At 50.5% G+C, this 15,859-nt stretch overlaps 3 protein-coding genes across 7 annotated transcripts; 1 reads left to right on the forward strand and 2 right to left on the reverse strand.

Moving 5' to 3' along the window:
• Nucleotides 1–65: 65 nt before the first annotated feature.
• cgrrf1 (cell growth regulator with ring finger domain 1) lies at nt 66–3,212 on the forward strand. Of its 2 annotated transcripts, none has more exons than XM_086143212.1 (6): nt 66–257; nt 1,202–1,338; nt 1,411–1,594; nt 1,888–2,035; nt 2,115–2,222; nt 2,428–3,212. In XM_086143212.1, exons 1-6 carry the CDS (start codon nt 232–234, stop codon nt 2,737–2,739), a joined length of 915 nt encoding a protein of 304 aa, XP_085999338.1. In that variant the 5' UTR covers nt 66–231; the 3' UTR covers nt 2,740–3,212. The 2 variants fall into 2 exon arrangements, with proteins under 2 accessions (XP_085999338.1, XP_085999337.1); XM_086143211.1 differs by having other exon boundaries at nt 104–335.
• A 90-nt stretch (nt 3,213–3,302) lies between these two features.
• On the reverse strand, nt 3,303–9,217 carry psmc6 (proteasome 26S subunit, ATPase 6). The gene is made up of 14 exons (XM_086143198.1): nt 9,105–9,217; nt 8,578–8,657; nt 7,948–7,987; nt 7,804–7,856; nt 7,213–7,280; nt 6,628–6,742; nt 6,449–6,536; nt 6,289–6,350; nt 6,084–6,207; nt 5,270–5,331; nt 4,403–4,523; nt 4,239–4,319; nt 3,816–3,887; nt 3,303–3,715 (listed from the first exon to the last, which is right to left on the reverse strand). Exons 1-14 carry the CDS (start codon nt 9,187–9,189, stop codon nt 3,597–3,599), a joined length of 1,170 nt encoding a protein of 389 aa, XP_085999324.1. The 5' UTR covers nt 9,190–9,217; the 3' UTR covers nt 3,303–3,596.
• Nucleotides 9,218–9,320: 103 nt separating this feature from the next.
• ptger2b (prostaglandin E receptor 2b (subtype EP2)) lies at nt 9,321–14,467 on the reverse strand. Of its 4 annotated transcripts, none has more exons than XM_086143203.1 (3): nt 12,947–14,467; nt 12,242–12,503; nt 9,321–10,241 (listed from the first exon to the last, which is right to left on the reverse strand). In XM_086143203.1, exons 1-2 carry the CDS (start codon nt 13,826–13,828, stop codon nt 12,246–12,248), a joined length of 1,140 nt encoding a protein of 379 aa, XP_085999329.1. In that variant the 5' UTR covers nt 13,829–14,467; the 3' UTR covers nt 9,321–10,241; nt 12,242–12,245. The 4 variants fall into 4 exon arrangements, with proteins under 4 accessions (XP_085999329.1, XP_085999328.1, XP_085999326.1 ...); XM_086143202.1 differs by having other exon boundaries at nt 9,321–12,095; XM_086143200.1 differs by having other exon boundaries at nt 9,321–12,503.
• Nucleotides 14,468–15,859: the final 1,392 nt, after the last annotated feature.

Below are 15,859 nucleotides of genomic sequence, written 5' to 3' on the forward strand. Positions count from 1 at the left end.
TTATACATTTTAAACGGCACTTTTAGATAAAACACACATCTTCCGGTCTTGACTGAAGCTACATTAGTATAATTTATTATTGTTATTATTGGTGACCGAATGCGCCTTTTGTACTGTATGTCCCTCTCGGGCGACCGTAGTTGTATCGGTGGACTGTCATGGCTGTCAGTTGAGTGTTTACGCTAGTGCTATGAAAACACCGGGGCTTATCCGTGTTGTAAATCGTCGGACATGGCAGCAGTTTTCCTTGTGACCCTGTACGAATACTCCCCACTTTTCTACATTAGCGTGGTGTCTTTGTGCTTCGTCGTCACCGCCGCCATGGTGCTCGGCTGGTGAGTGACATTTAGCCGGGTTAGCTTAGCCGCTGCGGCTACATGTTTGAGCTACGCTCTCCTGTCTTCTTAACGCTTAAATTCTTTTACCTTTCAAAACTTTGTACACGGACTTTATTAGCACAATGAAATATCCCTGAGACTTGTGCAGTGTTGAACCTACAAACACTAAACGTGATGCGCTTTTTTAATAAAATAAAAATGGTAACTTGCGGCTAAATAGGGATTAATTGACGTGTGTTTCCGCTCCTCCGGATATAAGATTATATCCACCTCTTAAATAATCCTTCCACACACACACGCAATATCAATGAGATACATTTGATTTGCTAAAATGGTCGTTTTCTTATTTCTAAGACCACTATAGAGTGATCCATGTAAGTCTTACCATGAGGAACAACACAAGACACAATCACTACAGAATAGTTCTAGGCAAAATGTGCTTCAAAATCAGTAGACCAGAGATCATATACATGTCTTTTTGTGTGTGTGGTGCAGTTGCTTGCCGCAAGAAGTTTGTCCCCGGTTGGATTTCCACAGGAGGCTTCCCTGTGTCTGCGTGGGGTTCCTCAAGGTTCCTCCCTCAGTCCGAGACACATGGAGGAGGTTCATTGGAGACACTAAATTGTCCAGCAGCCCTATGACAAGCAGTGTAGATAATGATTGCATGAATCCATATTTGTAGTCGTATTGTATTAATAGCACACAAGCGAAAGGGTGGGAAATAATGCAGCTAGTTGTTCACAGCTCACTTGTTTATCACTGATTCTATCCTCTGCACAACTCCTTTAAACCAATACTTCCACGTCACATTTACATCTAGCTCAAACTTGTTCTCAGTCTGAGAGCGGTTTCCTTTCCTGCAGGTTTGGCTTCGACGTGCCGGTGATCCTCCGCAGCTCCGACGAGGCCGAGGTCGTGCTGCCCACCCCCGAGAGGCGGATGGTCCAGGTGACCAACCCCTTCGCCCTGGAGATCGCCTCGGGGCCGCAGTCCGTGGCAGGTGAGGGCGGGTCACGGGGTCATCATGGGGTCCAGGTGTGATGTGAACCCCCTTCCTCCTCCCCTCTTGCAGAAGGAGTGCATGTGAAACCCTGCTGTCTGGAGCCCTGCGTCCTCAGCTGCTTCTGGGGCTGCGAGGTCAGCGCCCTGCAGGCGGCGCTGCAGGCCCACCGGGCCGGGTCTGGACCCGGACTCAGCACGGCACAGGACTTCCAGGAGGCTTTGCAGCTCCTCTGCCACCACAGCCAGAGCTTCTAGTATCCTATACCGTCACCAAATACACCAGGACCCAGACGAGTGAAGCAGAAACTTGGATTAATGGTTGATTAATCAGGCATTTATATTTTAAGCAGTGAATTTTATAAATTGGGGGGAGCATGCAACACATTCAGTCTATTCTGAGGATTATTTTTAAATAATATTTAAATAATTTTTGGTAGGGTCATGTCTTTAGTAGGAGTTGCTTGTATTTCAGGCCAATATTTGGGGTTTTAGCTCATCAGGTGTTGCCATCGTGAAGGTTGGCTCTTTGACCCTGCCCTCCCTCCAGTATCCAAAGCGACGACAGAGAGGAGCGACTCACGCAGATTCCGGATGATCACGGGATCGCAGATTTCGGCCCGTTGCCGAGGGAACGCTACCCTCTGGTGGCGGTGCTGACGCTGGCGGAGCCGGAGGCCAGGGACTCGTACAGCATCGTGGGTTCACGCCAACCTCTCCAGATGACCTCCCATCACACGGCGCCCCTCTCACCTCCGCATCGCTCCTTTCTTCCAGGTCGCCAGCGTGACGGTGGTTCACGTGCCCGACGACAAGTACAACCTCTCCGCCCGCGTCCTCTTCTGGTACCTTCTCACCTCGCAGGGGAACATGTACGAGCTAAAGGTCAGTCGCATCTGAAGCAGACACGTCAGGCGTTTATGGACGGTCCAGGGTGGAGGAGCTGGCGTTGAGGTTTTTGTCTGGACTGAATAGACGTTCTAAAGCTTGGACGCCTTCAGGGAGACCAGGGTATTAAGGTGGCAGGGACGGAGGTTCCAATCACACGGCGAACTCCAACATTATCCTCTTTGAAATCCATTTCTTGCAGCCTCTCTTCATGTCCGCAAACAGCGGTGAGGAAGCAGGGAGTCCCGAGGAGGGCGAGGCAGTGCCTGAAGGAAGGGATGAAGAAGAAGAGGAGGAAGAGGAGGAGAGGCCATCGGAGGGCCGGGGCAGAGACTGCGTGGTCTGCCAGAACGCCGCCGTGAACCGGGCGCTGCTGCCCTGCAGGCACGCCTGCGTCTGCGACGGCTGCGTGTCCCGATTCCACCACTGCCCCATCTGCAGGGCCTTCGTCCTGGAGTCCTTCAGCCTGAACCCTCCCTCCGGCACGGACCCGCCCGCAGGACCTCCATCCTAAACTCGCTGCACAACTCTCTTTGCGCTGGCTTCCTGCTGGATCATTCCCGTGTTGCTTATTTTAAAACTATTTAAGCTCCTTCCTCGCACCGTCCAGATGGATCATCGCTTTGGAATTCCAAGATGGATCTGCGAGCGGAGGAGGAGGGGGTCGGTTCTACACCAACCAGGGAACCGAGTCAAACAAGACTGTGGCTTGGCCATCATTCCTAATTTTAGCACGTTACTAACTTAAAAACTAAAAAGTCTAAATCGTTCTGGCACGGCCGTTTTCCCTTTCACAGGTCGGATTATCGAGCGGAGGCCCTGGAGGCAGAGGTGAGGTTTAATATCTGTAAAGGAGTCCTTAAGGCTTTAAATCCATATTTATGTTCCTGTGGTGCTGTGAATGTATTTGTGGACCTGACCTCCCATTTGGAGGCATGTGAAGGAAAAGCGGGGCTGCCGAGCTCAATAAAAAGACTTCTCAGCATCTCGGATGTTTGGCGGGACGGTCCTCGGCTTTGAATCTGTGGAGGTTGGAAGCCCTCGCTGCGGGAGAGATGCATCAGAGCAACAGAAGTCTGTGACGTAACGGTTTTAATCAGTAAAGGCTTTTTTTTTTTTTTTTTTTTTTCCCACATTTACAGAGGTGACCCGCTCTGAATACGTAGGCGGGTCGGACTTACAGGAGGAATCGAGAGCGAAAAGTCCATTCATAGCACGATGCTTCCTTAATATTGCTTCCCACAGACGTGAAGAAGTGCTGTTGCTCCGGCCGCTTCCGGCAGCAACAAAAAACAAAAAACAAAAGGAAAACACACCAAATCCTTAAAAATAAAATGGAAAATGTCGAGTAGAGAAAGAGGAGAAAGGGATTTATACAGGTTTGTAGTCCAGCTTGGACTCCAGCTTCTTGGAATCAGCCACCTTCCGTACGGCCTTCATGAAGTCTTCTTGGGTGACGTATTCCCGGTCTGAACGGATGGCAAACAGACCTACACACACATACACACACATACACACACGATCAGATCTACGTGAAAGGAGGCTCGGCGTGGGCAGGACGCCTGCAGCCGCCCCGTACTGATGTCCCACCTGCTTCCGTGCACACGTTCCTCAGGTCGGCTCCGTTGAATCCATCTGACAGCTTGACGATCGCCTCAAAGTCTGCAAGAACACAAACAGTAAGGCGTCACGGGACGTTTTCAGAGAACAGCCGGATGGATGGATGGATGGATGGATGGATGGATGGATGGATGGATGGATGGATGGGTGGGTAGATGGGTGGATGGATGGATGGATGGGTGGATGGATGGATGGGTGGATGGATGGATGGATGGATGGATGGGTGGATGGATGGGTGGGTGGATGGATGGGTGGATGGGTGGATGGATGGATGGATGCGTGGATGCGTGGATGGGTGGATGCGTGGATGGGTGGGTGGATGGATGGATGGATGGATGGATGGATGGATGGATGGATGGATGGATGGGTGGATGGGTAGATAGGGTTGCTCACCTATTTCTCCGTGCTTGGTGATGGGGCTGGAGTGGATCTTGAGGATGTCCAGGCGGGCCTGCTCATTGGGCAGCTCGATGTCTGCAGGGCAGAGGTCATTGCAGGTGTTAGTCTGGGCCCTAGGATTACGACGGGGATCGTAGAGAGTGGGTTTGGGGTCTTACGGATCTTGCGGTCCAGTCTTCCGGGCCGCAGCAGGGCCGGGTCCAGGGTGTCGGGCCGGTTGGTGGCCATGATCATCTTGACTCTGTGCAGCGTGTCGAAGCCGTCCATCTGGTTGAGCAGCTGGCGGGACAGAGGCGGGAGATCAGCGTGGATTCTACTCCACCCAGCCACCAGAGCAGAGGAGTCTCTTAAGCAGCTTCGGCAGGAGAATCTTTCTCTCACACCAGGGTCCCTTGTAGGACAGGCTGCTTGGGGCATTGGTCAGGAACACCATTTGGGGAAACTTTTCGGTGCTAGGATTTCTCAAATGCTTGTTACTCAATTCCACCACAGGGTGGCGCTGTTATCCCCGGCCACCTTGGTGCAGCATGCAGTTCAACAGCCTTGTAAACAGACAGGCCACACACACAGGCACAAACACACACACTACCTCCCTCCTTCCCCCACTCGCCTGCAGGGCTTCTGACTACGTCATCGGATATTTTTCTGACACAACGTTCTGGCCTTCAAACAGGAGTGTGTGGGCGGTGTGACCCGAAGGTCTCACAAACAGTATACCATTCAAGTGTTGCGGCACTGAAGGGCCAAAAGGTGGTGCTTGGTGTTGAAATACAGCAGAGCGATATCTGGACGGGAGAGTTAAATCGCTTCTGTGGCCAAGCCGGTAGCTGCCCGTGTATCAGAACGACATTTAATTTACTTTCTAAATAATGTATACGATATCTCGTACTGGCTCCACAACCGCCGAGAGCATCAGACAATGTTCTCCGTCACCGTATCTCACCCACAACAATCCCTCCATCTCTTCACGGTCGAGTCCACAAACAAAACACGCTTGTGTTTTTCCACGGCGGCGCCGTCTTTACCTCCATCAGCGTCCTCTGGATCTCCCTGTCTGCCGACGTTCCCTCAGAGAACCGCCGGCCACCTGCAGGGGAACAAAAAAAAGGTGGATCTCAGAGGCTTCACTCACCCTTTAAAATCTGGATACGTGGGAGGCCTCCCGTCTTCCTCATCGGAGGAAATTAGCACCGACACTGATTATTTCACCTCATTGGTGCTTCCATTTGGAAAATGTTGTACAAAAAGGAAATGGCATCAGTCAGTTTATGTCAGGTCAGGCTCCGCCCCCTCACCGCGCCAGCAGAGCAAGAGGTCTGCGGGAACCTCGGGTTCAAGGGCATAAGCCATTCATCTCCGTCATCTCATATCTGGTGATCTTCACCTCTAACAACATTTTGTATCTTCATATTGGCCGTGCACGTGCTGCTTTCAGCCTCAGACAGCGAAAAATGTCTACATTAATCAAGTATGTGTGTGTGAGAGCGTGTTTACACACACACTGTCCCCTCCATTAATCTCGGAGAGCTTCGTCAAGGAAGCGGCCGCATTTAGCTCTCAAGTTGTGAGGTTGCCGTAGCAACATGCCGGAGAGGCTGGAGTGTGTTTTGACTCGGTGTGCACGGGGGTAAATATTGAGTTTAAAGCGCTAGAGAAGAATCAATGGCGGGAAAGTAAGTGAAAGCAGGAAGGGGGCTTCCCGGAGAGGATCCCTCGCAGACCCCTGCAGCAGCTGCTCCCGCCCGCTCGCCTTCCACCGCCCGCTGACTCAAAGGGCTTCACGTCAACAAAGCCTCAGGACAGCGGCGGTCGGAATGGAAAAAAAGAAACGTCACGCACCGATGGCGTCGATCTCGTCCATGAAGATGATGCACGGCTGGTGGTCCCGGGCGTAGTTGAACATCTCCCTGATCAGCCTGGCACTCTCGCCGATGTACTTGTCTACGATAGAGCTGGACACCACCTGCGGCCAACACACACACGTCAAATAAGTTGGCCGAGGGGCTCGGACACCTGGCCTCCTGGGATTGACTGCTATGCTCACCTTGAGGAAGTTACAGTCCAGCTGACTGGCGACGGCTCGGGCCAGAAGAGTCTTCCCCGTGCCTGAAACACACACAGCCTCCTAAGCAACAACATCCTGGTACTCGGGTGAGGCTTTTTGGAGCCAAGAGTGTGAGAACTGAACATGAGGGGTCCCTTACCTGGGGGCCCGTACAGCAGGCAGCCCTTAGGGGGGATGATCCCCACTCTCTGGAAGAGCTCTGGGTTGGTCAGGGGCAGCTCGATCACCTGGCGCCAAATCACAGTGTTAAGAGTTCCCACTTTCGTTGCTTAATGAAATGCTAGGCTAAAACAGACACACGGGAAGGGGGGTTCGTACCTCTCTCAGCTCGCGGATCTGCTCGGACAAGCCTCCGATTTCAGAGTAGGAGACGCTGCCGGGGTCCTCGTGGGACATGTTGTAGACCAGAGGGTCCACCTCTCTGGGCAGGTACCTTTGGAAGAGCGGCAGACGTTAATACGGCTCGATACAAGACGCAGGTGTTCATCCGGGTCAAACTGCACGTTGAGAAAGGACTCGGGACAAAGAAACAACAAATAACTATTATAACTGTGACCACCAGTCACCTAGGCTGATTATGAAATGTACAAAAAAAAAGGGTAATATTTGTGAAAGAATAATATAAATAAATGTTGGTTGTGTCTCAGAGGAAACGTTCCCAAACTTTGACCTCCCTTCGCCAAGCATGTGCTGTCAGTGCTTTCAAGATCTTGGAAAAGTGAGACGTCTCACGCTGAGGTACTTCTATTGGCCGCGGTGAAGCAGTGGCATCACTAACAACCCGTTGACTACTAAACCAGTCATGGAATTATTTCCGTCAACGAGTGGTTGCAGCTCTTAAAAAAAAAAAAAAAAACAATAGACACGATACAAGCATTGACTGTAGCGCCACGCCGCCCCTACCTCATGATGGTGAGCGTGGTCATGTCCAGAGCCACCCTGGTGCCGGGCTTCAGCTGGGACTTGTCCAACTGGTGTGAGAAGATATCACAGCTTAGGAGTGGTTTTGAAACAAACTTAAGGAGACCAGAAACTGTCACTTGGACGCGAGCAAACCCACTGATCCCTTCCATACCGGCTTCCCGGCAGTCCCTGGATTTCCCATATTTAGACAAACTGTTGTGAAAAATTCAGATTGGATGACCTTTGACTCTGAGAAGCTGATGACTTGGACTTTTGAAAAATGCAGTTTGCATCACGGTTGTCAGCTAAACTAATAAAGCTGCTTTGGATGATTTCTGCATTCCTTTGCATCAAAGTAGAAAATATTGATGCATTATTGCTTTATGAAATTAAATCAATACAATTAATGAAACCAGTAGACATTTTAGATGGTTTTATGATCACTTAGCCCTGGATAACAGCAATTTAGATGATAAAACACTTCAGATTCACAAAGCTGACAAAACTGGTAAATCCAAGATGTTTGAAATGGATTTTGCTCATTTCTTCTGACCTTTGAGCTGTCAATGATTACACACAAGCAGCGCCTACCTGTCGGCGGCACCCAACCACATATCGGGGTCCATTGGTGGCCTTGACTATGACTGGAATCAAATGAAAAATGTCACGTGAGCTCCGAAGAAGGGACACCTTTCTTGTATGTAGAAAAGAGAACTTTATGCAATATGAACTCACATTTCTCCTCCGTCAGCTGTTTGAGCACTTCACCTACGATCTGCAGGGGAACAACACAAAGGTGAGGACAGCGTAAAACCGATCTCCCCTTTTCCATCATCAACTCACATTTAATGCTAAAGCGTTTTTAACTTGATCTAAAGCCCCGCAGAGGGAAATTAGGGTTTCAATTCCTATCATTCCTATACAGACATCGAAACAGGAAAGGTGGACGTCTCGTACCCTGTAGTCACGATTTGAATTTATTAGTATTTGAGTTACGTGGCTCTATCATCTTTTATTTTAAAAAATGTGCTTATAATATAGCACTAAGACTTATCAAAAGGACATGCTTCTTGCGATACTGTCTTATTAAGTCTGCAATGAGAGTGTCTCGAAGATGTCAACAATGTCAATTATACAATAAATTGAGGAACAACTTTGTGTCTGACTACAGTAAATCTATGGACGGGCCTTGTTATTGATTGAAAATCCACACGGGTTATCAAAATGAATATTTAACAACATTTAAAACACTCTTTTGACGAACACTATCAAAACAATGTTACCAGTGTTAGCTCCTGGAGCAGTTACAGTTGACCCGGATGAGTATCTGGAAAAGTCCTGTGAAGGGGGAATCAACCATCTCACCTGTCCGACGCTCTGGAGAGCCTTCAGGTCGTTCTCTGACTTCTCGTACTGTTTGGTTTGTTCCCGGAGTTGTTCTCTGACTGGAGGAGAAGCAGGGAGGAAAACACGACAAGCTGTCAACAAGACAAGCTAACTCTGGTCAACTCCGTGACAAGAGTTAGCTCGATGCTAGCGCTACCTGTCTGTTAACTTAGGGTGGAACGCTACTCGATAAACAATTGAAAAGTAAAATAACCGACCAGCTTTAAGTCGCGATTAAAGCTTAGTGTTGGGGACACACACAAAACGTATTTTAACAATCTCGCTCGGTGTTTGAGCGTCCGTTTCTTGCTAGCGAACGTAGCATCTCCCGATGAGCTAGCTTGCTTCCATTCATTTGTACGGCAAAGCTAACTGCATGACAAAGCACCTAGCTAGCCGGCGAGCTAGCTAACGCTGACAGTGCGGAGGTAAAGCGCGTGGAATTTAATCAAAACACGTATGTTTTCCACAGACACGCGTGGGGCACAGCGAAAACCGCCGCTTACGTTCTTTTAACCGCCCGTCCACTTCTTTGTGTTCAAGCAATTTCTTCCTGTAGTCCTGCAGCGCCTTCTCCCTGTTGTCCGCCATGATGCCCCGCTGAATGCTGGGGGGAAAAAAAACGTGTCACGTGATTGTATCGATCTCCGGTGGACGCGCATACGCACGCGTAAGGAACTTTGTTTACATGACATGACATCATTTTATATTCAAGAAAAGTATTTATAAAGACGGACTTTATTTGGTTCATATTAAACAATACATCCAATTAGACGTTGTGAGTTATTTTAACAAAGAATGACCTTTAATCTGCGTTCTGGTTAACAAGGATGAGAAAGTCCATTAATCTCACTTGAGAATTAATGTTTAACGAATGTGATTTGGAGCAGATGCTATGTGTTTTAGCTCTAAGTTACATTTTATTTATACAGCGCCAAATCCCCAATGGCGTCGTCCGAGGACACGTCCGGTCTGGATCACACACTTTCAGAAGATCACCAGAAACCAAACATCCCACCCGGCAGCGGACAGAAAACACTGCCTTTTAAGATGTGATAATATCGGCGAAAATTCGGGTAATTTTTCCTCGGGCGGCCTTCTGCCTCAACCGAAGAGGGAGAAAGACAGAGGGATAGAAGAGAGCGTGATTGGGAAAGAGGAGATACGGGGGATGGAAGCACGGGACCAGAAAATCTACTGTACAAAGTGTGCTAAAAGCTACATGCTAATAGCTGAAACGATACCATAATAGCGTTCATATTCGTGAAAGAAATAACGTTCGGCCTGCGAGGTTACTCAGTCATTGCGCTTCTAATGAACACTTAGTTCAATTTTAAATGATTAGAAATAGTCCATTTCAGTCAGAATATGATGAGAAGTCATTCGCAAAGCTCAGGCTAGCCATCAGATTCAAGATTTTCTATACTGATCATGTGATTGGAAAATAAATGTATAGTGATAAATTGTTTGCTGTTTTATAATTCTGTGACATTGTTTTGTTCTCTGGTTGACTAAAAATCTAAAGTAAACAATGACAAGAAATACATTTAAAAGACAGGAAATGAGTGTGGCTTGTGGTGGTTGGAGCCTCTTCCTCCATGTTCCCCCGTGCCTGCAGGGGGTTCCTTGGGTTCTCCGGGTCCCTAAACATGCACATACACCGGGGTGAAAAAGGATTCAGTCAGCCACCAAAAGAAGTCCAGGTCTGTGAGACAGAAATCTTGCTTGCTTGAAGGTGACCAAACACTTATTTTCCACCATCATTTGCAAAATGTCTTTAAAAATCAGACAATGCGATTTTCTGTTTTTTTTTTTTTGTTTTTTTTGCATTATGTCTCTCATAGTGGAAGTGCAGCTATGATGAAAATGACAGACTCTCTCATCTTTTTAAGTGGGAGAACTTACACAGTTGGTGGCTGACTAAATACTTTTTTGCCCCACTGTTTGTAAATTGCAAATAGTATTAATATGACATTTCTGAGCGATCTGCCCCCCTTCCTCGTCCTCCTCCACAGTGAGTGCGGAGCTTCATTCCTCTGTTATGCAAGCGTTTATCCCTCTCTTTTGCAATCCTTCCGGGGGCTGACCACCATCTGCTCAGCCTTGGGGAGGGATAGGTGTCCGTTGCGTCCGGCGGACCCCTGAGGAGACGCGTGATGTGTGCGCCTCCACATCAACCCAGGATGAAGTTGTCACACCGGAAGTTTGCAATTCCTTCCTCCGGCCCTGGAACCCCCCCCCCAACCCCCCCCCGGTCCTCGGCAGATGGGATTTGAACTTGTGATCCTCTGAGTCAGAGCGCGGGGTAAAAACTCCGGGCAGCAGAGCCTGGGAACCGAAAGGCCGCCCCGGTGACACCAGAGGCTAAAAACAGCTGGGATAGGGGTCACCATGGCAACCGGGAGAGATGTTCCTGAGATGGACTTCGGGTTTGGGGTTTTAATCAGGATTGAAAAAAGGAAATGATGGAAAGCAGTCATTATGAACATGTATTGATCTTATAACCCAGAGACGTCCTGCCACCATCATTACCATCCCAAACCTCCCCTGCGGTGAAACATCAAACTTCCAACCCGAGACAATCGACCATCACACTCCATTTTTTCGCTCATCCGTCAGCCTGTTGCCGCACCGCAAACATCTCCATCTGGGATGGAGATGTTTGGGGATCACCAGAGACCAGGCTGCACCTTTGCCAGAGTCATTCCTCACCCTTACATGGTGTTTGAGTGAAAGCAGCCTGTTTATAGCCGGGAACAGTTCATGGATTATTCACCCCGCCGCTAATCCCACCGGATTGAGTGTCCTCCAGCATTGAACTCGAGCTAACGTGCTACATGTACGAGCTGCTAACGTAAGCGCTGGGAGCGCGACACCGCCGGATTCATTCCTCTATAACTTCCTCTATAAGCTAGCAGGGAGTTTCAAATGCTAAGCTACCTGCTGTGTGATGACAGGGTAGAAGGCAACATGCACGTGCACATGTGTGATCCCAGGCACGACACACGTGCAAAACGGAAAACATTTATGTCAGAAATGGATGCAAAGAAACAGCCGTCCCGTCACGAATTAAACCTTTCATTACCGAAATAAAATCTTGGCTGAGCTGCAAAAATAAATGAAGCTCGTTCATTTTGAAGACGGATCGTTTCAGCACAAACACTTTGCGCCTCCTTTCACGCAAATCAACAGACTTAAGATAATCGTACGAATAATCACAAGAGATAGTTTATTGTTTTGTGGCCGGAGTGACAGGGAGGAGGAAAGGTGGCACCCCCTAGTGGCCGGAGGTCCAAACACACAACCATTCACTCAGCTGAAGACATGCATCTGTGCTTTGGTTCAAATCCTGAGATTGCACTAGTCAGTAAGGAGGCTCCGGATTGGCTGAGCCCCCGGAAGCTCCGCCTCCTCCGAGCAGCGAGCTCCTCCGCGTGACCTCCGGCCCCGCAAACTCTGGTCCACTTCCTGTTTTCCAACCAGGATGTGAGACGCGACTGGAGGAGAATAACAGCGACCTGATCTTCAGGCCTCGGAGACCCGACAACACCCGGGTCACACACACACACACACACACACACACACACACACACACACACACACACACACACACACACACACAGGCACGCACACACACACACACCGTGTCATCCCGGGGTCACCTCCAGAGCTGGAGAGACAGCCTTCTCCTCTCCCTGCTCCACCTTCAGCCTGGTTCCCATGCAGAAGGAGGCCGGTGGAGGTCTCCTCAGCCTCCTGCAGATGTTCTTGAGGAGCTGAGGGCTCAGCAGGATGAAGACCCAGGGGTTGATGATGGAGTGGAAGGACAGCAGGCGTACGGCGTCCAGGTCCAGCTTGTGATGCTCCGTCTGCTCCTGCCGGGTGTAGTTGATGTAGACCCTCATCTGATGGGCGGATGGTAGGAGGAGAAGATAATTCATCATTGGTTCGACCAGTCAATCAATTCCATTTAGTCTGAGATAGAGAACATGGAGAACATGGAGAACATGGAGAACATGGAGAACCCAGGCAGGAGAACCTGGAAAAATCTCCCCTACTGTCCCTTGGGGACAAATAAAGTTTTTCTGCTTCTGATTATGAACTCAGGTAGGAGAGAACATTCAGAGAGAACCCAGCCTGGAGAACAGAGAGAGAACCTAGGCAGGAGAACATGGGGAGAACATGCAGAGAACACCTGGGAAGGAGAAAAGCCAGGCTGGAGAGAACAGAACCCAGGCAGAGACCATGCAGGAAGAACCAGGCCTGAAGAACCTGAGGAGGCCCAGATTGGAGATCCTGGTGAAAAGCCAGGCAGGAGAGCATGTGGAGAACCTGTGGAGGAGCTGACCGTGAGGGGCAGGGTGCAGCAGATGTAGACCACCGTGATGACGCCCAGCGGCAGCAGATATTCCACCTCCTCCGCCACGGACATGGAGCGGCGGAGCCGACCCGCCGCGGCCGCCCGGCACCGGCTGGACTTGCGCTTGCGGTACATGTGGACCAGCAGGTAGATGACGGCCACGTTGCACGCCACCGTGCACGCCATCATGAGGAGGAGGAAGGAGGCGTAGAAGGCGATGTGCATGCGGTCGCGACCTTTGACGTACTTCAGCTCCAGGAAGCACCAGGTCCCGGGGCAGTACTGCACGTAGTCCCCCAGGCCCACGAAGGGCCCCACGCAGAACACGCCGCTCGCCACGTAGATGCCCCCCAGGGCGGCGTGCACGCACCGGCCGCTCAGGTGGCGCTCGTAGAAGTACGGCGTCCCGATGGAGAGGACGCGCTCCAGCGCCACGGCGCACAGCACGGCCAGCGTGGACAGGATGAAGAAAGTCATGCTGAAGGCGAAGTAGGAGCACAAGCCCAGCTCCACCAGCGTCTGGCGGCGGGCGTACGCCACCAGCACCACCGGGCTCACGCTCACGCTGCCCGCGAGGTCGGTGAGCAGCAGCGCCGTCACCAGCACGCGGTACGGCGACGGGCCGTGAGACGGGCGCCGGACGCGCAGCAGCGCCAGCGCCGCCAGGTTCCCCACCACGGCCATGGAGAACATCAGCGCCGCCGGCGCGGGGTGGGCCGACTCCGGGTGGGAGCTGTTGTGGCACCGGAAGTGGTCGGAGGTGTTGAACATCAGGGGAGGACGGGGGGCAGAGGTGAGGTCCAGGGATGGAGATAGGAGGTCCAGAGATGGAGGTTTGAGGTCAGGGATGGAGATAGGAGGTCCAGGCATGGAGATATTAAGTCTAGGGATGGATGTGTGAGGTCCAGAAATGGAGATGGGATGTCCAGAGATTGAGATAGGAGGTCCAGGGATGGAGCTGGGAGGTCCAGTGATGGAGATGTGAGGTCCAGGGATGGAGATGTGAGGTCCAGGGATGGAGATGTGAGGTCCAGGGATGGAGGTTTGAGGTCCAGGGATGGGAGTATAAGGTCCAGGAATGGAGATGTGATGTCCAGAGATGGAGATATGAAGTCTAGGGATGGAGATAGGAGGTCCAGGGATGGATATGTGAGGTCCAGAAATTGAGATGGGATGTCCAGAGATTGAGATAGGAGGTCCGGGTTCGGAGATGTGAAGTCCGGGGAAGGAGGAGTGGAAGCGCGGGGTTCGGTCCTGGATCCGCAGGCTCCGGCGCTGGAAGCAAGTCCGGGACTTGTGTCGCGGCGCCCGCGGCAGGAGATCCGGGGTCCGGAGCTGGACACCCGGGGCTGGAGGCGTGGAGTCCGGTGGTTGGGGACCGGCGCCCGGGGCAGGAGGCGCAGGATCCGGGGCTGGAGACGTGATGGCCGGGCTTAGGGACGCGCGTCAGAGGACGAATGGCGGTGCGTCACACACACTCTCTCTACTCTCTCTCTCACACACACATTCTCTCTCTCTCTCTCTCTCTCTCGCACGTTATTACGCACGGCCGTGTCAGCGCTCCCAGATGTTTGTTCAGGGAAAGTAGCCTCGTCCGAGAACCCGGTTCATTTTGTTTTTGATGTATTTACAGTCGACTTTTCTTTAAAGCTCCTCAGACACGAGGCGTTGGAAGGAGAACCCTTGGATGAAGATATGGAGAACCCAGGCAGGAGAACATGCAGAGAACCTAGAGAAGGTCCTCGCCCGTCACATGATTCGCAACCTTTTGACAGAAGTGAAAGTCGTCACCATGGCAACAGAAGCTCACGTCAGCAAACGTTTTGAACTTGGTCTGATCTCCACAGATAACATCTGATGTTCTTCACACCTTCTGCTTGTGATGCTGGAGTGACTTCCGACTTCTCGCGGTCAGCGGGTGTGAGTGTGGGCCTGTTGTCATGGAAATCAGAGTCCACGACCATCGCGGGTTCGGTCTCCATGTTCCTCCCCACGGTTCCCCACACGGCTGCATTGTAGAGTCGTGGGTGCGGATGATGATTGACAGCTGGTCTTCCGGGTTAAACCCCGCCCCCTGGCTGTGATAGGCTCCGCCCCCTCGACGTGGTGAAGTTTGCCTTCGGTTTCGGTTCCTGGAGCCGCTCAGAAGGTCAGCCACGCTATTGTTTCCATGAATCCACCATCTATCTCTTATCCAGGGTCGGGCCGGCTCCTCCATTTTTTTCTGCGATATAAATAAAATAAAAATGGATGGTTTCTATAATGAAAAGAATTAGTTTTTGTTACATTATGGTTTTTCTAAGGGATTTTAATCCCAGTTCTTGCTGACATCGCACGGCTCTACCCAGAGTGTCCACTAGAGGGCGCCACCGCCACACATTTTAACCCACCTGTCCCCCCCCTTCCTGGAGCTAGGGGACATTTCGTTCCCTCGAAATAGCTGGCTGGTTATATTTGGGGTTGGATTGAAAACGCAGGACATCATTGGGGTTGTTTTTGGGAGTGAAATAGCAGATGACTACAAGGACGATGAAAACAACAATGACAACGGCAACGAAATAACCGCAAAAACAAGTACGGCAATGACGACCGAAATGACAAAAATGACGACAATTGCAAAAACAGTGACAACAATGAAGACAAACATCAAGACAGTCAATGACATACAAATAAATGAAATGACAATGAAAACAAAAATAGCACAAATAACAATGGTAATGAAAACAAACACAACAACGATGGCTATGACAATAACAATGAAAATAACAACGTTGGAATGACAATAATGACGGCAACGACAGAAAGATAATAAGAAAGATAACAACAACAACGGCAACAACGACATGGAAGATCACGATAACGGCAACGGTGACGATCAAAAACGGCATCAATAAAGACGTT

Source organism: Fistularia commersonii, chromosome 36 (genome assembly GCF_037954325.1).
Source record: "Fistularia commersonii isolate RoL2024-O1a breed Wild chromosome 36, RoL_Fcom_v1.0, whole genome shotgun sequence".
Lineage (NCBI taxonomy): Eukaryota > Metazoa > Chordata > Actinopteri > Syngnathiformes > Fistulariidae > Fistularia > Fistularia commersonii.